At 41.6% G+C, this 21,358-nt stretch overlaps 1 protein-coding gene across 1 annotated transcript in view; it reads left to right on the plus strand.

Moving 5' to 3' along the window:
• The first annotated feature begins 333 nt into the window (after positions 1-333).
• The window catches only part of thap1 (THAP domain containing, apoptosis associated protein 1), a 35,688-nt gene continuing 14,663 nt past the window's right edge, over positions 334-21,358 (plus strand). Inside the window, exon 1 of the mRNA XM_079658606.1 lies at positions 334-557. Within this exon, the coding sequence (XP_079514732.1) occupies positions 487-557 (71 nt within the window). The 5' untranslated portion in view covers positions 334-486. The remainder of the gene's footprint in view (positions 558-21,358) is intronic.

Here is a 21,358-nt window from a genome sequence, read left to right on the forward strand (position 1 = left end):
TGGAAATGTCTCTCAAATGCATTGCTGTTTCCCTTTTTTCTTTTCCTGAAAAAAAATATTTTTATAATAACAATACAAAAAGTACAGTGTTTACTGTTTACTCATGCTAAGCAGCTAAAAGAGCAAGACACTTTAAGATAATGTAATAGGAGCCTTTTCAGTTTAAGTATTAAGTTTACGGTCCAGACATATATCCCTCTAATTATCAACAAAAACAAATCTGTATTTCAACCATTAAATAAATCAATGTATCAAGTGAGAGCCGTTAATAATGAATCGTTTTCTCCCTCTGGTGGTTAGTGAGATATATTACAGGGAGGTATGGAAGCGACTTCGGCCAATCAGATCCGACAACACTTGTCGTGACCTCTTCTCCGCCGCCATGTTTGTTAGTGGCAGTGAAGCCCGTGCGCAGGTGCAGGAGGAGCGCCAGCGGACCGTCGTGCAGTTTCTTACCAGGCCTCGGAGTGAGGCCCGGCGGCAGCCATGGTTCAGACGTGCTCAGCGTACGGCTGTAAGAACCGCTACCATAAAGACAAAGACATTTCTTTTCACAAGTAAGTTGTTACCTGGCCAAATATGACGGATATGCACTGTGTGTCCTGTGAGGACGGTCGAGAGATAGTTCACCAGCATTCGTTTCCACTCTGCCTGATTGAAACTCAGTCAGCCGTCTTTAACAGCATCAGTGAGGAGAAGTTGAAGCAAGAGCTTCCTTGTGTCGGTAGATTTTACCGGTAAAATCGGGTGACTGACATTTCACAAAGCACCATTCTGCTCTCATAAATTAAAAGTCTTTTATCAAGTTTGCTCGCGAGTTGCCCACTCCCCCACTTTAACAGCAAGTGAACCTCAACCTACAGTATTTACGGTCGTGATAATATTAAAACGTACCTTCAATTCTGGTTCACTTTTTCTATAGCCTATAGGCTACGGCATTTTACCAAGACCTAACACATGTTTGTAAAAACACTTTGTCATAAACTCCAACATATTTTAATAATTAAGAAATACAATTCCATGAATTGTGATTATAGTTTGATTACCATTCTATCATGGGCGTAGGAAGCATCCTAAATGTGGAGGGGACATTTTTAACGGGGGGTGTGGGGGTCCTGCCCCACAAAAAAAAAAATAGATTTCCTATATTCTGGTGCATTTTAACAGGTGGTTTTATACTTTTATGTGGCTATACTAGCATGAGGGAAATGATTGGTACATTTTGTAATTTCATCCAGTAGTAGAGAAAGGAAACATATTTGATTATTAATTCAGAGCTGTCTTTGAATGAATAAAAAGCAGTTTAAATGCCCATTTTTTTGTACATTTATATACAACAATACATATTTGTGACTGCATTGAGAGATATTGTTGTGGAGAGCCATTTATATATAACACGCAAAATACATTTGTGAATCCTTCTGTGAGCATTTATTAATATTGAGACTGATCTGACTCCATACGGATGTTAAGTTCACCTAGGAATGGTATAATTGACTTAAAGGGGACCTATCATGCAAAATGCACCTTTTGTACGTCTTTTATACGTGTTCCAGGGAACTCACCTAGTGTCAGAAAACACAACCCTCTCTATTTTCCTCCTTAGCCAAATCTCTAAAAAAGGGTCTGCAACAGATCTGAAAAAAACGGATCCAGATTTCAACACTTTTCTACGTCATAAAGAGGTGCTCCGCTTATTGGACAACTCTCCACCTATCAGGGGAATGGGCCACGTGCATTGCCAAACCTCTCATTCGCATATGGGCTATCGGCAGGCTAAATCAACCCCAGTCACATCTGTGTTTTTGCCTGCTCTTGCCAGGATGTCTAAGCCAGTTAAACGTTGTGCTGTTGTTGGCTGCAAGACTCGGGACAGGGGACTGCATGCAATGCCATCAGTGGAAAAAGAAAATAATCTGTGGCTAGACTTCATTTTCAAGGGACATGTGCCAGAAGACCCCGGCAGATTTCTGTTTGTGTGTAACAAACATTTTACCACGGACATGTTTATGAACTTGTCTCAAGTCCAACACGGATATGCCTCCAAACTAATGCTAAACCCGGGATCAATACCAACCATCCGGGACTAGGCCAGTGAGGACACATCCAATTTTGAAGCTGTAAGTTTTTATTTAGCTGTGTTTTTCCTGATAAAGCTAACTCTAGCTTGTAGTATGTAGCATGTAGCTTCGCTGTATCAATGTCACCTCAAACCCAAATAGTAATCGGTTAGGTGTTTATATGTTTTTGTAACATTTTATTTTGTACGCTCCGCAGTCTTTGCTTTGTCTTTTATTTTAATTATCAGGCATTTGCTAACATGTTCAGACATACTGCTTTAATGGCGATCTGTGTGAAGGCCACGCCCTAGCCGATAACACAATTATTTAGTCTCCTATTTATTAGTATTTTGTATCCTCTAAAATCATATTGAGTAAGTTATAATAACAAACGTAATCTTCTGTAGGTAGGTGCCGTTTTTTCCAGCGTTATATGTAAAAGCTTTTGTGATTGTAGTCTGTAAGAACGATCAGATATCATCGATCTGTAAGCTAAGCTACGCTACGCTAATGAGACATGCCGTTTTTTGCAGCGTTATATGTAAAAGCTTTTGTGTGTTTCCTTGTTTCCCGCATGAATATAACTGGGGGTGTGTTAGGATAAAACGCTGTGTATGTATGCGAGGGGGGACACACACCACGAGTAAAACGGAGCTAAAGCCCCGTTGGTCTGTTGTTGTTGACGAGGCCTTACCTCTAGCAACAGGCTAATTAGTGGCTAGCACTCATTACAGTCAGTCTACTGAGCTCAGCCCCTCTCCAACACATCATCTGTATTGAGTCAGAAACACAGCATGCACATTACGGTTCAAAACTAACTCAGATTGGAAAAGGCTAAGCAAAGAGCTTTGCTAAATAGAGAGTTTTAGCCCCCATCTTTTGGGATTTCAGACTATATTTATCCAAATAGTATTTTCTCATCCTGAATTCTAAGTTGAAATGATTTTGTTCTAACTATGTTTTCTTCTTTACAGGCCAGCACCTCACATGCTACCAGCAGATTACCTGTGATGATAGATTCTGCATGTCAGACTGACCCACCCAAGTACGGAATGTTACTCCTCTATAAATATTTGTAAGGAACAACTATTGAATACAGGATGTTGTCAGACACAATCTGTAAAGCATGACAATTCAAATATGACTTTGATTTTCAAATTCTTTGGAACCCCGGCCTTTCACAAGCTGGAGACAATTCTCTCAACCAAGAGGATTTTGAAAGGTGTGGCCAAACTCAGCCCACACCACCAGACTTAATCTTTGGAGTCATTCCACGCCACCATGCTGCGCTTTGATCCAAAGAATGTTGTGTTTCCATTTCTTGGAATTTTGTGCAGGTAAAATAAACCATAGTTACTTACTAATTAGGGACAATTTGTACAGCCGTTGCTATTATTTACATATTTTTTTCTCATGGCGGAAATGAAAGACTGTACCTGGCAGCCCTGCACTACAATGAAAACGCTGAGCGTGCACAAGCCACTACATCCACTGGAAACCCTCTGTATAAACTGCAGTTCCCAAAGGCCAGGAAGGGAGAATGCAGAGCAAAACCAATAAAGACTGACCTCACATTCCGTAAGTGTTTAAAATATTTATTATACAACTATTTACAAATATAAAAAAAAAAATTAGAAAGAACTTTCAGTTTTTTACATGCATATACTAATCTAAACCACATTTTTTGTTGTGCTTTTTTTTAACATTGCACAGGCTACGTGGCCAACTTGATGGACCTCATCTTCGACCAAGTCTTTGTGGACCCTGCACCATTCACACAGGAGCTTCTGAAGATACCCATCCCAGAGGACCTGTGTTCCCAATATGAGCGACCTGAAAGGGAGCAGGTCATCGCCGGTTATGCTACACGGTTCAATTTGGCTGCTGTCTGAACCCAACATAGACATTTCGCGGATCAGGAAACTCCCTGCGAATCCTGAGGACAACGCAGGCCGGAATCACCACTCTGATCCTGCGTCCAAGGAAGCCCCAGCACCAGCTCACAAAGCTTCTGTAGGCTAGATACCTGTGACGCCTGAAATCATTAAAAAAAACATTTAGTGTCATTTATACAAAATACAAGTACATTTATTTTTATTTTTTATGGGTTCAAAGAACCGTTTTTGACAATAAAGTTTCGAGTTGATATCAAATGTGTCGTGTTTATTCATGTTTGGATGGGTAAAGAATATTCTGATTTCAAAAGCATAAGGTTGTGTGTGGACTTTTTTTGTCGTACACCTGGGTGTGTTATGCCATTGATGTGTAGTATATAATATAATAGTACATGTACAATGACAGAATGAAAGATTGCATAAAGCCATATACACCAGTATTTATTTCCATGAACAATATTGGCATTCATTTTACAATTTCAGTCAAAACAAACCAACCACTCACTGCTCTATTTGCCTCAACTGTAGTCCACCATGTTCAGCTCTGTAAATATTCAATGCATTCTGCAGGGAGAACACATTCAGGCACACTCGCTCCAATCCAGGATGGTCCACCATACAAGTTACAGAGTCCTCAAGTTCCTGCATCCGTCTTGACACCTAGTGTGATAAACATATATTGAATGACATGTGAAAAATGTATTCTCTAAACAGACAACTTAGTGAAGCTATCAAAAATGTTACCTGTGGTATCTCCATGCAGCACACATTCTCCGGTTCAGAAGGCATTGTGGCGCAATTTGCACATGTACACCTGTAGAAAGAGGTCAATAACTGAGCTTTTAAAAACACATGAAACTACTCACATTGCTGACAAATGAGGTGTTGTTGGAGTTATACTTTTTATCACCCTAAGTTATTGAACTTTCCAACGGTTGTTGCACGATGTTGGAAGAAAAGGACTGTAAACTATTAAATGCAATGAGGCCATTGTATATATGCTGGAAATATGAATGTCTCCCTTTATACATATATATATTAGGGGTGTAACGGTACACGTACCCGTACCGAAATTATTCGGTATGGGCCCTTCGGTTCGGTACAAGTGTGTACCGAACGAATATAACGTTAAACGTAAAAAATTGAGAACGTGAACAACGTTTTTGAAGTAATCTCCGCTGCTGCGTTGCAGCATTCAGAGTAATTTGCTCACATTGGGTTCAACGCGTCATAGAGCAAGCAAGTCATTTCATTGGACGAGAGGCATACTATGGGAGCTGGTCACAGGGATGCGTTCAAATGTAGTCAGTAATTTGAGGAACTGTCGAAATGGCGAACGCAGATAAAGTTGAGCTCGAAAATCCTCAAGCATCATTGAAGTCTCCGTTGTGGGAACATTTTGGTTTCGCAGTTACAGTGGGGAAAAAAAGTATTTAGTCAGCCACCAATTGTGCAAGTTCTCCCACTTAAAAAGATGAGAGAGGCCTGTAATTTTCATCCTAGGTATACCTCAACTATGAGAGACAAAATGAGGGGAAAAAAATCCAGAAAATCACTGTCTGATTTTTAAAGAATTTATTTGCAAATTATGGTGGAAAATAAGTATTTGGTCAATAACAAAAGTTCATCTCAATACTTTTTTATATACCCTTTGTCGGCAATGACAGAGGTCAAACGTTTTCTGTAAGTTTTCACAATGTTTTCACACACTGTTGCTGGTATTTTGGCCCATTCCTCCATGCAGATCTCCTCTAGAGCCGTGATGTTTTGGGGCTGTCGCTGGGCAACACAGATTTTCAACTCCCTCCAAAGATTTTCTATGGGGTTGAGATCTGGAGACTGGCTAGGCCACTCCAGGACCTTGAAATGCTTCTTACGAAGCCACTCCTTCGTTGCCCGGGTGGTGTGTTTGGGATCATTGTCATGCTGAAAGACCCCGCCACGTTTCATCTTCAATGCCCTTGCTGATGGAAGGAGGTTGTCACTCAAAATCTCACGATACATGGCCCCATTCATTCTTTCCTTTACACGGATCAGTCGTCCTGGTCCCTTTGCAGAAAAACAACCCCAAAGCATGATGTTTCCACCCCCATGTTTCACAGTAGGTATGGTGTTCTTTGGATGCAACTCAGCATTCTTTCTCCAAACACGTCTAGTTGAGTTTTTACCAAAAAGTTATATTTTGGTTTAATCTGACCATATGACATTCTCCCAATCCTCTTCTGGATCATCTAAATGCTCTCTAGCAAACTCCAGACGGGCCTGGACATGTACTGGCTTAAGCAGGGGGACACGTCTGGCATTGCAGGATTTGAGTCCCTGGCGGCGTAGTGTGTTACTGATGGTAGCCTTTGTTACTTTGGTCCCAGCTCTCTGCAGGTCATTGACTAGCCCCCCCCCCCCCCCCCCCTTATCAGTGGTCTTGTATGTCTTCCATTTTCTAATAATTGCTCCCACTTTTGATTTCTTCACACCAAGCTGCTTACCTATTGTAGATTCAGTCTTCCCAGCCTGGTGCAGGTCTACAATTTTGTTTCTGGTGTCCTTTGACAGCTCTTTGGTCTTGGCCATAGTGGAGTTTGGAGTGTGACTGTTTGATGTTGTGGACAGGTGTCTTTTATACTGATAACGAGTTCAAAAAAGGTGCCATTAATACAGTTAACAAGTGGAGGACAGAGGAGGCTCTTAAAGAAGAAGTTACAGGTCTGTGAGAGCCAGAAATCTTGTTTTGTTTGTAAGTGACCAAATACTTATTTTCCACCATAATTTGCAAATAAATTCTTTAAAAATCAGACAATGTGATTTTGTGGATTTTTTTTTTCTCATTTTGTTTCTCATAGTTGAGGTATACCTAGGATGAAAATTACAGGCCTCTCATCTTTTTAAGAGGGAGAACTTGCACAATTGGTGGCTGACTAAATACTTGTTTGCCCCTCTGTACGTACAAGGATGACGGACAAAGAGAGGTGGACCGAACCAAAGCTGTTTGTCGGCATTGTTCAACTAAAATTGGTTACGCGGCTGGCAATACATCAAACTTGCACACTCATTTGAAAAGGCATCACCCGAACGTGAATATCACCGGTACCAAAAGAAAAAAGACTGAAGTGCAAACCCAACTCCCACTAGCATTTAAGCCTCCACCACTCGCAAAAAGTTCAGACCGAGCCAAAGCTATTACAAACGCCAAATATCCTTATGTTGCTATGTTAGCAAAGTGCTACCTGGCTGTACAGTAAAGTTCAAATACAGATTATTTCAGTTCGTCGAAATACTGCACCTTAATGTTTATTTTATTATATTTTGTATTTATTTGAGTGAATATTCACAGTTTAATAATAATTAAAAACCCAAAACTAATAGTTTATGTTTTGTGAGTACTAGTACAGTAAAGTTAAAATACAGATTATTTCAGTTCATCGAAATGCTGCACCTTAATGTTTATTTTTATTATATTTTGTATTTATTTGAGTGAATATATTATTCACAGTTTAATACTAATTTCAAAAAAAACAAAAATATTTTATGTTTTGTGATCATTTTTTCTGCTGTACCGAAAACGTACCGAACCGTGACCTAAAAACCGAGGTATGTACTGAATCAAAATGTTTGTGAACCGTTACACCCCTAATATATATGTATCGCTGTTTTTGCGTTACAAACTCTAAGTTACAAACTGTACACATTGCATTCTTGCTGATTAGCCAAAATATGAACGGAATAAGTAGCAAGCATCGTAACAAACGGAGTAAAAATAAATAGGGACAACAGCTTGTCAACTAACCATTCAGAAACGTCCTGCTGCAACCGAGATGTTTGAACTTCCACCAACACCTCCGCTGCTTCAGGGTCAGTTTCTGGATCAAATTGATAATATGCTTGAACACATGCATTGCTCTGAGATGACATGTTTATTCCACACTCGTAATCCCAGCAAACATGGTAACGTGACTCTCGCCGGCTCATGCCCCCCTCTTCTGCAGGGGGACGTGGTGAGCTGCTGCTCAGAATTTTTAAAGACAGGCTTGGAATAGAGCGAAAATTTGCGAAACGAGGCATGGCTAAAAAATGATCTGTTTGGTGTTTTGAAAAATAAAATGTATAAATATACCTTATATAGGTATGGTCATACACTATATCATTTAAATATAGCATGATAGGTCTCCTTTAAATGTTCAAATAAATGTTGCTCTTCTGTCTATATTGGTCATATGATGCCCCTTGACTGAAATGTTTCCTGTTCAATATCCTCACTGATTTCCTTACAATAGACCTATCGCTAAGCCACGCCCCCTTTGAAAACTCGGACAAACAAAGCCGACTGTGAATGACTGTTGACAATGGCCATGGTGGGAGTTCAAGTTCAATTGTCAGATTTACCACAGCAGGTAATAGACCTGTTTTTTTTAAAGATGACACAAATATTTTGTCTAGAAGCAGACAGAGAGGGTTACAGTATGCAGTGGAAAAGTACGTTCATGAGATACAAATTTACAGAAAAGAAACCATTAGAATCGAGGCCAAATGCTACCACTTGCAACTGAAAAGTGAGAAACCCCACAGGCTCTGTATCAATGTTGCTGATGACAACACCATCATGGAGCATTGTTGTTCGTGTATTGCAGGGTAAGTAATTTCTAACACATTATTACCTTAGACCTCCATGGTGATGCAAGCATTAGCTATAGATAACATTAGCTAGCTAGCTACTCTCAAGCATTACTTACAGTTCATTTGATTGAAGATTACAAGAACTATGACGATAATCCATGATTACTACTATTGCTGATATTTTAGTTTAGGCTAGTGGTCCAACGAGGTATACGAGCTCTCTCACTCACCCGGTATACTGAGTGGGTGGGGCAGGGCTAAAGTCAGGTAGACATTGGATTTGCATATGTCAAAGCCACTGTGTAGGCCAGTAGCTAGACCCGACAGCTGTGTCATTTATTTAACGTTAGTGATAGGCAGGCTACATTAAAGTAGGTTGCACCAGGTTCAATGAGTAGCCTAGTCCCACTGCACTGGGGAGCTATATACAAGTAGCAGCTAGTACGAGCAGTGTTCTCAAACAGTAGCCTATTTCTTTTCTCCCCTTCTCATTGCTGTTGAAACCATAGGGCACCAGGTTACTGTTCGCACATCATTGGGCTCATGTACAGTTTAGACATTTCTCGTGCCCAAAATTAAGACACTGCCTCCTGTACAAGTCGGCCACAGCAGTGGCATAAACCCAGAGGGAAGAAGGTAGCAGGCCAGCCTATATCCTCTGCAGTGGTGGCAAAAGCCAAACTGAACCGCATGCAGTTTGTCATGCAGTTTGTTGTGAAAGAATAATAGCCTAGGCACAACATCAGATACATTTCTACAGTGAATAGTTAATACTATGCATAACACAGTTAACAGTAACATGTATCTTTCTGCCTTTAGGAGTCAGGAATCTGAGGAAATATATGAGACACTGAGAGGAATGAGAGGCACACCTATAAGCTACATCGTTAACCAGACCCCAATACAGGTAGCAGTAGGTGGAAAGGACTACCCCATTGGTTTTGGCTTGAGCTATCAGGTAATGGTATTCTTGAGGATGCAAGGCTGGAAGTTAGACAGCATACTCACAACATAGCAGATCTGGTTGATGTTTCTCAACCTTATGTTAGGGATCCTCTCTGACACAATTTTAAATTTCTTTATCTTTGATATAGCACGTTCAACATGTATCCTGTGTGCAGCCACTTTTTTTGTCAGGCAGACATCTGTAGAGGGCATCTGCCTTTTTCCTCTGACGAAGGGTGGGATGTTTATTTCAAGTCCAATTTTGTGTAGGTCACTTTCAATTAAAAATCCTTTATCTACCATAAGCCCATCCCCTTCCTGCAGATAGCCATGTTCAAGCAGATTTTTCATTAGCTCAATAAAGTTGCTCTGCCTAACTATTTCTTTGTCAGACATAGATCCAGTGAAAAGAGTTGAACAAAATATTACAGAACCTCGTGGATCACATGCTATGAGGGATTTCAATGTGTTTGCAGACTTGTAGGTTGAGTAGCTTTGGCTCTGCAATACTAGTGAAGTTGGGGTTTGAATTTTTAACTCTGTACAGTCTAATATTGCCATCGTTTTAGGAAATTCCTCTCTGTACTTTCCTGGCATTTGTGCCATTATTATGTCTCTATGAGGCCATGCGGGTAGTTCCCCTAGAACTGTGAACATGTAGTCCACCCATGCGTTGAACAAAGTACCAACACTACGTTCATCAATCATAAATCTAAATGCCAAATCTTTTAAATCATGATTTTGTCTCAGTTTCATAAGAACAAGCAAGAGCTGCACACGCAGGGGCATTGTGTTAATTTGCCAATCAGTTCTGCTATATGTCAATGGGACTGAAGTTTGCTGTGCTGTTTCACTGCTAGGTATACTAAACACACTACATAGATTGTTGAATTGATCATAAGTGAATCCAGTGGCATATTTGAAATAGGCTGGTACACGGCTGTGCTGCAAGACCTCTGGTGTTAATCTATTTGGTACATGATTATGTCTCAGAACAGTATTTATACTCGTCAGTGATTCGATTTGTGCTTGTTGATTTCTCAAATCATTCATCTCGCTCCTCTTGTCCACCTTCCATTGGGGGAGGCTGCTCCACAGGCCGGCGCTCCTCATCTGGAGGCTCCTCCACACCCTGACCTTCTTAGAGAAGAGAGAGGAGTAAGAGGGGAGGAGAGAGAGGGGTGATGGATAAGGGGAGAGGGATGAGGGGGAGAGGTGAATGAGGAGAGATGGAGAGGTGAATGAGGGGAGAAAGAAATGAGAGGAGAGAGGGATAAGAGGAGACAAATGACTCCTTGAGGTTTCTAATCTTTTCTCTCGCTGCAGCTCCCACTGTTGCAGCTCCCACAGACCAACCCAGCAACATCCCTGCCTGTATCCTCTTCCTGTACCAAGACCATCCCCATGCCCCTCTCTCCAGACATACCCATACCAACACCACAGCACAAGCAGAGCTTTGATCTGGAGGAAACAAGAATACTACAACTGCAAACCACGGGACAGGCTGCATGTCCACTGTAGCACAAGGAGCAATAGGGCAGGCTGACTGCCTCAGAATTTGGCACAATAGTAAAGAGAAAGAACATTTCAGATGCCTTCATACAGTCCACATATTACCCCAAGCCCTTCACTGCTACTGCAACAACCTATGGCTCTGCCAATGAGTCAAAGGCCAAGCAGCTGTACCAGGAGACATTTCCAGATAGGCATGTTCATAGCTCTGGCCTCCTCCTGCAACCAGATCTCCCCTTCCTTGGGGCAACACCAGATGTATGTGACTATGGTCAAACAGGCTTGCTTGAGGTGAAATGTCCCTTTGCAGCAAGGGACATAACGGTAGCAGAGGCAGCCACAGCCATAAAAGATTTCTATGTGCGTAAAGACGGAGAAGACATGCACATCTCAGAGAGGCATAACTGTTATTACCAAATTCAAGGGCAACTACTACTTAGCGGACTCGACTTCTGTGACTTTGTACTTTTTACAAGAAGAGATATATATATTGAGAGAGTTCACAGAGATATTCAGTTCATCAATGACATGATTGTAAAGCTGCACACATTCCATGATGCTTACTTTAGTCCAAAGACATAAATCAGACCTCTTTCATTGTCACTCATGTCCTGTCTTGGGTTGACCTGTGTCGTCTCTGTGAGGGCAGTAACATCTCCAGCACACCTCATTCTGTGAAAAAAACACAAAAAGCTGAGTATTAGCTATGCATAGACAGATAATAATAATAGTTCATTTATGGAGCATCTTTCATACATAAAATGCAGCTCAAAGTGGATTTTATTGACAACAAACATAACAACATTGACAGATTAACATTTGTATTTGCCTTGTCAGGGATAAAACGAAAAGTCCAGGACTTATTTCCATCGTTGTCCCTGTTGTTACTGGTTTCAAGTGGCACTATGGCATCTGAAGTGCATCGAGCATTCTTAGTGCATAATCTAAAGTGCATGTAGTAGTATTCATGTTTCAGTTTTTTTTTATTATAAAAAAAAAGCATCATTCATGCTCATTGGTGCATTAAAAACAATTATTTTCATCAACAAAGTGCATAGAGACATTATTCATCGTTCACCAGAGGTTCAACAAATAATACCGTCGCACCAACATTACAGTGTCAGGTTGCTCAACAGCTGCTCCCTTATCCTTGATTTGAACACTGCAGCACTCTCGGTTTCCTTAATATTGAGTGGTAGTTTGTTCCACTCCACTGCACCTATATATATCAATGACATTTAACCTATCTTCCTGTTGTGTTTAAGGGGACTACATTTCTCAGGCTTCCTCTTGTGTTGTGTGTGTGTGCAATCATTTCATGGTGGTTGTTAAAATATGTTGGGGCTCTCCTGTTTAAAATCTTGTGGACCATCCCTAGCTGTAGTTGTTTGGCTCTGGCCTCCACTGATAGCCAGTGGAGTTGTGTAAATTGAGTCCTCCCTATATGGGTCCTGGAATTTCGGCCTAATACTACTCTGATTAGTTTGGAGTTTATGTTGCAGGGGTTTGTTAAGGCTCCAGTACCATGAGCTGATGGCATAGTCGAAATGGCACTGGACCAGACATGAGGCAAGGGTTTTTAGGCAGTCAAAGTTAAGAAAAATTGACTTCCTAGCTAGGAACCTTGTTCTGGCGCTTATCTTGCCCAGGACATTTAGGGCCATGTGGGCACCTCCTAGAGCAGTGGCCACCAACTGGCGGCCCGCGGGCCACATCCGGCCCGCATGACGGGGGTGACTGTGGCGTTGGCGGAGTGTTTGGGTGCCCCCCCCACCCATTGTTTTTTTACAACGTCTCGTGAGTAAGGTGCAGTACAAGAGTCCAACAGAGAGGCAGCAGCTGCGGGACAGTAGCAGGCTTGGAATTTCGTCATTTTAGGAGCAAGGCCATTTGGCCTTCCCGTTCACATTTTTTTTAAGGGCACAAAGGCCACATGACAGGGCACAAAGGCCGTTTGGTTAAATTACGCTGGTTTTACCTTTCAGATTAATACCGTAACATTCTCATTCACCAAGAAACATTAATTTTGTATTAAAACATTTGTTTTAATTTAAAAACATTGAAAAACATTGCATAAATATGAACATTTACACTCAAACACACAAACAAAACTACTTAACAATACAAGCTCAATTTGAAACGGTGTGTGTGTGAGAGAGAGAGAGAGAATGTGAGTGAGAGAGAGTGATGGAGACTGTATGAGAGAGACGGAGAGTGTGTGAGTGAGAGAGACAGGGAGTTTTAATCTGACTCGGAATCAGAATCAGAATCTGGAACAGGGTCAGAGTTCAGTCTTGGCCCATACGGCTGAATGTCTGTTCTCCTGCTTGAGAGGCCAGCTCTCCACCACCTTGCCACTGCATCCTCACTTTGGTATTCCAAGGGATCACATCCCTGTGATTTGATTAAGAGGAGATCTTCTATTGTTTTCGATTTCAATCTCAAGCGCCAGTCTCCCTGGATCCTCTTGATAATTGAGAATTGGCGTTCAACTTGGGCTGTGGAGACAGGGAAGACCAGTACAATCCTGATGAGATGAAGGAGGTTTGGATAGATGGCTTCTTTTTCTGTGAGCATCCTGTGCCATAGCACAAGGAAGGCCTCCCTCCTGTGATGCTGATGAATGTCATGTTTGGCTCTCAGCCACTCTCTCTCCACTTCGGCCACATTGCAGCCATTACTCAAAAGCAGTGGTTCAAAATGCTCACACAGTTTCTGAACTTCCTCGTCTCCGTAAGGGTCGATTGCACTGATGTTCTCTGGCATATTGTGTGGATCGAAGATCTCAGCAGCCAGGAGCATAGGGTCTGTGGAGAAAGTCGCAAACCGTTGAGAGATGCAGTCAGTGATTCTGTTGACTATTTCCACCCTTTGGTGGCGGAAGGCCTCATCAGACGTAGAATGGTGGCTGATAGCCACTCCCTTAAACTCAAAAACACCAGCGCTGCTTGTGCTGGTGAAGGCATTGAGGACAAGACGCAAGTAAGGGCCAGGCTTTTCCCTCTGTCTGAGCAGAGCAGTCTGGGAGGCCACAACCCTACTCCTGACAGAGGAAAGGGACAGCTCATCTGCCTGGAAGTCCAGAGAGAGTTCAGGCAGTTCAGCCAGGAGATCCTGGTATAAGACCATATGCAGGACGAATTTAGACGAGGTTAGTTGCCGCCAGTACGCTTTCAGTTTGACTTTGCCTTGTCCAGGTTCATCTGCACCCTGGAGAAGATGGACCGAGAGACTACGATAGTTGGCAGCAAGGGCGACTAAGGCTTTCCTTGACTGTCGCTGTGAGGGAGTGTGGACGTCTTTCAACCAGAAGGTTGTGGGTTCGATCCCAGCCCATGCAGTCAACATGTCAATGTATCCTTGGGCAAGATACTTAACCCTGAGTTGCTCCCGATGGCATGGCCAACGGTGTGTAAATTTGTGTGAATGTTAGGTCCTAGAGTAAGGTACACTGCTCTGTATGAATGGGTGTGAATGGGTGAATGACATGTAGTATGTAAAGCGCTTTGAGGGGTCTTAAAGACTGGATAAAGCGCTATATAAGTACAGTCCATTTACCATTTACCATTTCCTTCTGTGGTTGATCCACCTTGTCCCCTGAGCACGTCTTGGCTTCAATACATGCTCCTCAAGAGCCTCTCCGAGGTCCTTCAGCTGCCTCAATTTTTTGGCTGAACGGCGGTAGAGTGAGTAAAGGAGGGTGAGAAGGTCATCAATCTGGAGGGGGGGGGGGGGTCGTCAGAGAGAGAGAGAGAGAGACATAAGCTATGGAATTCTTCATATTAAGTGTGTTTTTTACCTACAGCATTGTAATGGACAAAAATAAGACATGCATTTCTTCTTAAGTTATAGAATGTAACAAAACATTTCTGCACAAACACACAGAAAATCCCCTAATGTATGCTTATTTGAACACACCTGGGTAAAGTATGTTTCCTTAAAAGCATCCTTCAGACACAGCTCAAGCCTGTGAGCAATGCAGTGAACCTTGATCATCCAGGGGGCCGACTGCTGCTCGAGTCTTGTCAGGACACCGGTGGTTTTTCCAAAATGTACACTGGCACCATCAGCTGCTGTTGCAGTCAGACAGTTGCTGAGGTTGAGCTGGTTCTCCTCACACTTCTGTGCAACAGCCTTCAAAATCCCCTGAGCATCACAGGTGTCTGGCTCTACAATTCTGAAAAGAAAAAAAAAACATACCAAAACATTTATTCACCTTAAGTTATTAACATTGAGCCATATGTTGGCTCTGGCTGAAATGGAAAATCATTTGAACTGAATCAACAACACACTAAAAACCAGTTATTCAAAAGCCAGGCGCATTAATAAACAAAAAACAAGTAAATGACTGTATAAACAAGTATGTGAGGGAGCTATCAGTACTTACCCAAGAAGCCAAATTCTTGGTGTGCCATTTTCAATGACCTTAATGCTTATCACCTCTTTCTCCGTCGTCGTTTTGTCTGTGCTCCCGTCAAAAAGCAAAGAGCAGTAGAATGGCTTCTTTTTAACAAGGTCATGAAGCTGGTCTTTCATTGTCCCAGCGATGTGCTCTATGAAAAGTCGACAGGCTTTTGAATTTTGATATGTAATTCCAAGCTCCACACCATGCTTCTTTTCCAGTCCCACTAAAGTTCTAAACACCCTGAAAGGCTGCTCAGAGTGGGCCACAGTGTATGCAATGTCAAATAATTTACACATCTTCTCTTTTGTTCTATCATTAAGCCTTTGCAGACATTGAACTGTGTCAGACACTTCAGGTGATGGAGTAGTGAGTGCCTGAAAGGCTGCAATATGTGACTTGGACTTTCCATGTGTGTTAGCTGTATCTTTTTTTATATTTGTAGTTCCTGAGATGGACGGTTCAGTGTTACAAAGTCTTTCTTGCCCTGCATGCAGTGGGATAGACCCCTTGTGTTTGCTGTAGTATTTTCTGCATGTGCAACACCAGACCTTTGTTACTACTTTGTTGTTAGCCTCATAGCGGAGCCAATCAAAGCCCCAAGAGTCCACAGTGTGGGTAGCTGATGTCCTATGTTTTGCATTAGCCTCAGTTTCTATCTGGGTTCCTGTCCTGGCCGTTGTTAGTGTATCTCCCTGTTCCTGTGTCAATTCCATGCTTTCTGGTTCCTGGGTCTGCTCTCTGCTTCCCTGTTCCTGCGTATCTCTGTTCTGCTCTCCATCTTTTCCCTGTGCACCATCATCTTGAGCCTGACTGACCTGGGTGCTGTGAAAACCGAATGTGAAAACCGAATGTGCAAGTTAAACAAACACAGCTTCAGCTTGAGATCAGGACTATTATAATATAGAATATATATAGCCTGTTCACAACTTTTACTAGGACATAATTGGAACCTTTACATTTCATTAGTTCCGATTTTCTCACACATACACATACATACTTGGGAATGAAACTGCAAAACTCACCGATGTATAAATCCATCAAGACGCATGCACTTAGCTGCAGAATCACGCAGAAGTTTCTCTTTTTTTTTACGGATTCTGTCAAATCCAGGCATCTCTGAAAAGGGTGAAATGCAAGACGATTATTATAGTATTGGCGACCTATTAGTTGCGTTCAGTGCTGGGAAGTATACTTTTAAAATGTATTCAGTTACAGAATACAGAATACATGCCCTAAAATGTCATTTGTAACATATTCCGTTACATTACTCCATCTAATTACCGTATTCTAAATACTTGGATTACATCAGCGCTGTTTTACATTTTTTCAAGTGTGAATCAAGCTGCTATTTCAGAGTTTGAATCACCCACATGATGCCAGCAAAAACCCACAACTTAACTATAGGATAAACTAAAACATTATGCATCATCTCAGAGAAATGTCAGAATTTTAGTTAAAAAAGCCCAGAAAATCATATGAGAAGGATTCCAAAAGTAACCCCTACAATTCCTTCAAAGAGAGACGTATCCTCCTAACTAGTGATAGCTCACCAGCTTTCGCTAGTCAATCAACATGACTGAAAAGTGTAGCACTAACGTCAACACCAGTCGTTTTACAAATGGCTGAATAGCAATAGTGTTTCTTAAACGTATACGTTAATTTCAGCCATAAACCACATAAGTCAGTCATGTATTATATCAAAACCGCTTAGCAAGAAAAATACTAGATTCAAAGCTGACAGCTATCTGCTAGCTTGTAGAAGCAACACTAGATGTAGACCCCTTGAAGGGAAGACGTTAGCGCTATCCAAACTAGCTAGCTATCGCTAGTTTTCATGACAAAATGTAACGAGTCGACTTTAAATAGGCTAATACAATGGTAATTACCTATCAATAGTACTTTCTATAAACACGTAAATGTTAAGTCCTTTCAAATACTACCACATACTTCAGTTAAATCATATCAAAACAGCTCGGTCCGCATGCTTACCTGTGCTTGTCTTGCTCCCGCGGCTGAGGAGGAGGCTGTCGGGCCCCTACAGGCATGTCTGACGGAACAATCACAGCAGAGCAATCGCTCTGATCCACAGACACGGGACTATCCTACTGCGCGCACTAATATGACTTCACTAGCGTTGTTTACACGGCAAGTCTGACGGAACAATCACAGCAGAGCAATCGCTCTGATCCACAGACACGTGACTATCCTACTGCGCGCACTAATATGACTTCACTAACGTTGTTTACACGGCATGTCTGAAGGAACAATCACAGCAGAGCAATCGCTCTGATCCACAGACACGGGACTATCCTACTGCGCGCACTAGTATGACTTCACTAGCGTTGTTTACACAACACAATTCCCACCCTGGACAGTAGACTGCGAACTGTTAAACTGTCCCTGCCTTGAAGAAGAAGAAGAAGAAGAAGTGATCCTTCATTGTGAAGAGTCTGCTTTGTGCGTGTCACTACCCGATCTGCAGCTCTGCCCGATCTGCAGTGCGCATGTGCGAGATGGTTCGCCATATTGGACAACTCCGGACGGCAACCCAAGTAGGACAACATTGACACAGTGGCTTTTGGCAAAGCTCAAAAATATAACGAGAGAGAGATGAGTTATTGTTATTACAACGTGACTTCACTATTATTTAACAACTCTTTTTATTGGGTTCTTTTATTTGGGGTTAAGTACATTGTCAGAATAAGTGAGGAATGGATTTAACTTCTGTTAGACAGCTATCATACTGAATAGATATTTACTGTGAATGTGTGCAAAAATGTATGACATATAGCTGTCTAACAGAAGTTAAATTCATTCCTCAAAAGTTTTAAAAGTTATACATCGTTTCAGATAATAATTAATAATGATAATTCATTCTATTTAGGGGCGCCTTTCAAAGCACCCAAGGACACCTTACAATTCATAACATATTCCAAGGAAAGGTTTTAAGACAGTACAAAGAATGCAGTCCGGGTGATGTTTTTTATGTGGGGTGCAGATGAGAGGGAGCTGTCCAGAATGACACCAAGATGTTGTGTTTGAGTTCTTGATAAGCCATTAAAACGGTAAAATAAGGGTCTCCTGTTCACCAAAACATACCCATCTGTTATGGAAAAATAAAGTATTCCAAAAGTATTCTAAATCTGAATATTCAGTATTCAGTAACTGATTACTAGGGCCAGGACTTGTTTAAAAAAATTAATCTAATTAATTAGAGGCTTTGTAATTAATTAATCGAAATTAATCGGATTTTTAATCACATATAAATATTTGACCTGAGAACAGTGAGAAGCAATTTTTTTCACATGGATTTTAGTCTACCATTGAATAATGACTGAATACATAAGCTTAAGCAACAAAACATTGTTTATTTTTTTCAAGGTGGTACTTAACCAAGACCAACAGAAAAGTGTAATTTTTGCCATAAAGTGTAGCAATAGCATATTTAGGAATATAGTACATTTCAGAGATGCAGGTAGCCTATAGGTAGGTAGACCTTCTGTAAACTATAACACTTTGTTTTTTAAGTAAAACACAATACTTTCAAGTACATTCAGAACATTGGAAACCCTGACTATTAGAAAACATCTCTCTGTTGCTTCAGAGGCCATAACAGACTTTGTTGATTTACCAACAGTTGATTTAAAAAATCGAATCAATTTCAGTCCAACTCTCTCAATAACCTTGGCCAAAACAATAAAGAGTTCAACATAAAGTGCCAGTTGCACCAACAACGTAATAAATAGTTCAACATAGGCATGGGCGGTATCATTTTTTTCATACCGTCATACCTTGCTGACATCATACCGTGGTATACGGTATATGACAGTATCAGTCCCAATTTAAGGGGTAATTTCTCCCCCCCAAATGTTTTTTACTCACTATATCAACAGCTCCACCAAAGATATTTTCCACCAACCGCCACTGACGGTATGACTTGGGTCGACTTGAGTGAGGTGGCGTTCGGCGGCAAATGGATGTTTCGAACGGTATATTATATGTTCGGTGTAAAATGCAGCCCGAGCCGGTAGACGCTCGCAAAGTGCCGCGACGTGCGCGCAAGTGCAAAACAAGGGCTGCATACATGACACATTGTGCAAATGGCACATTTTGAGATCGGATACAGGACGCATTTGTAGATGTCCGACGTTGTTTCCATAGTGAGCTAAGTTAACAATATATCATCATACATAAACATTTTCCGGGAGTAAATACTTGACTTATTGAATAAAGTTTGCTATATTCACTAACTAGTTTGGCAAAATTATTCCGTGCATGGGTTAAAAACCTTATTTCCATTTGATTCATTGGATTACTCGCGTGAATGTTTAGCACGTAAATGCTTTCGTTTTTAAAACCGTCCGACCTCGACTACAAAACCATCAACCAGTTGCATAGGATTAAAAAATGTCAACACTCACTCACCCCGTCTTTAACATTCCCAAAGAAGTGCCTCTGTCTCTCGTTGTGCTGGATGAAGTCACTGGCGACGAGTAAACCCAAAATAGTCCCAAACAGGCCAGAGGCATTTTTCTTTTTTACTAGTTGTCCGAGTTCGGGGCCGGCAAATGCCGCCGCCATCTTGCTCAGCTCAGCTCTGTGCTGAGCTCTGAGAGCGGGAAAGACGGACTGCCCTCCCCTGCCCTCTGCTGGCGCGTGCTGTGCATTACAACCAATGTCGTCCCTGTCAAAACTCCGTGTCAGTGTAATAGAATGAAACGCATCTGTGATTTGGCGCACAGTCTGTGACGTCACGGTATTGAAAATCATACCGACGGTATTTCGAAATACCCTGGTATACCGTAATACCGTCATACCGCCCAAGCCTAGTTCAACATAAAGTGTACCATTTAAAATAAAATAAAAAAGTGCCAGTGATTGACCTCAATCCCTCCTATTCTTCCAATATCCTGATGAAAAATAAAATCTCTCTGTTGCATAGGCCACTGTTTGATCAACGCGAATTGGGTGTGGGTCCTTGTACTCCGAGTCGGGCTAACGTCCAAGCTAGCTTCCACGCTAGCTGCTATATGTTTTGCATTGAGGTGATACTTGAGGCTTGATGTGCCGCGGTGATATGCGAATTCCTTTTTGCATAATTTGCAAACAACCGTGCTCTTATTGACGCTTCCATCCGTCCGTTTTTTAAAACAAAATGTCCCATTCACGGGGCCAACCAAAGCGGTCTCATCAGCTTCTTCGTTCATGTTTGACAATTGTTCACTGTGGTTTGATGTTGTCTGAAGTCATGAACGTTAGTTGGTCCCCCTGAAACTCATCCAGTGAGAAAAGTCCCGCGGTGCGATTAAAATGCGTTCATTTTTTGTGTAATTAATTAATCTTAATTAACGCGTTAAAGTCCAGGCCCTACTGATTACATTTACAAAGTAACCCTCCCAACCCTGCCTAGAAGTGATCCTTCATTAGCGTGAAGAGTCTGCCAAGCTGTATGCTGTCCGCAGTACCTGAGCGTGCACCACTAGCACTACGAAAGGTCAGACAGCAAACGTTGATGTTGATAACACTGTAGCTAGTTAGCTGGCTAACAAGTTGGCAGCTAACATTAGCTAGCTGGGCTGGATATACGCAAGCTAGTTGGCAGTCAATCGTTAGCAAACTAATAGTTTGGTCTACGTTTCTAATACATGCCGTCAAATATTATGTCTTTATGATGTCCGAGTTTTCTGCCAGGAGGGATTTTCGCTGTGATATGATTGGACAAATTCTATTTGGGGCGTGGTTTAGCGATAGGTCTATTGTCATGTCAATTTTGAGATTTTGTGCCATTTTGATTCCATTACATGTTTTCTTTCAGGCTTTTGGAAGGAATACGTACAAAATACACATTTAGGTGTTTATTTGACTATAGTTTGTCTATTTGCATCTGTAGATTTCTCCTAAATTCACCAAAAGTTAGCATTCTAACGTGA

This window comes from Notothenia rossii, assembly GCF_949606895.1.
Source record: "Notothenia rossii genome assembly, chromosome: 11".
Classification (NCBI taxonomy): Eukaryota; Metazoa; Chordata; class Actinopteri; order Perciformes; family Nototheniidae; genus Notothenia; species Notothenia rossii.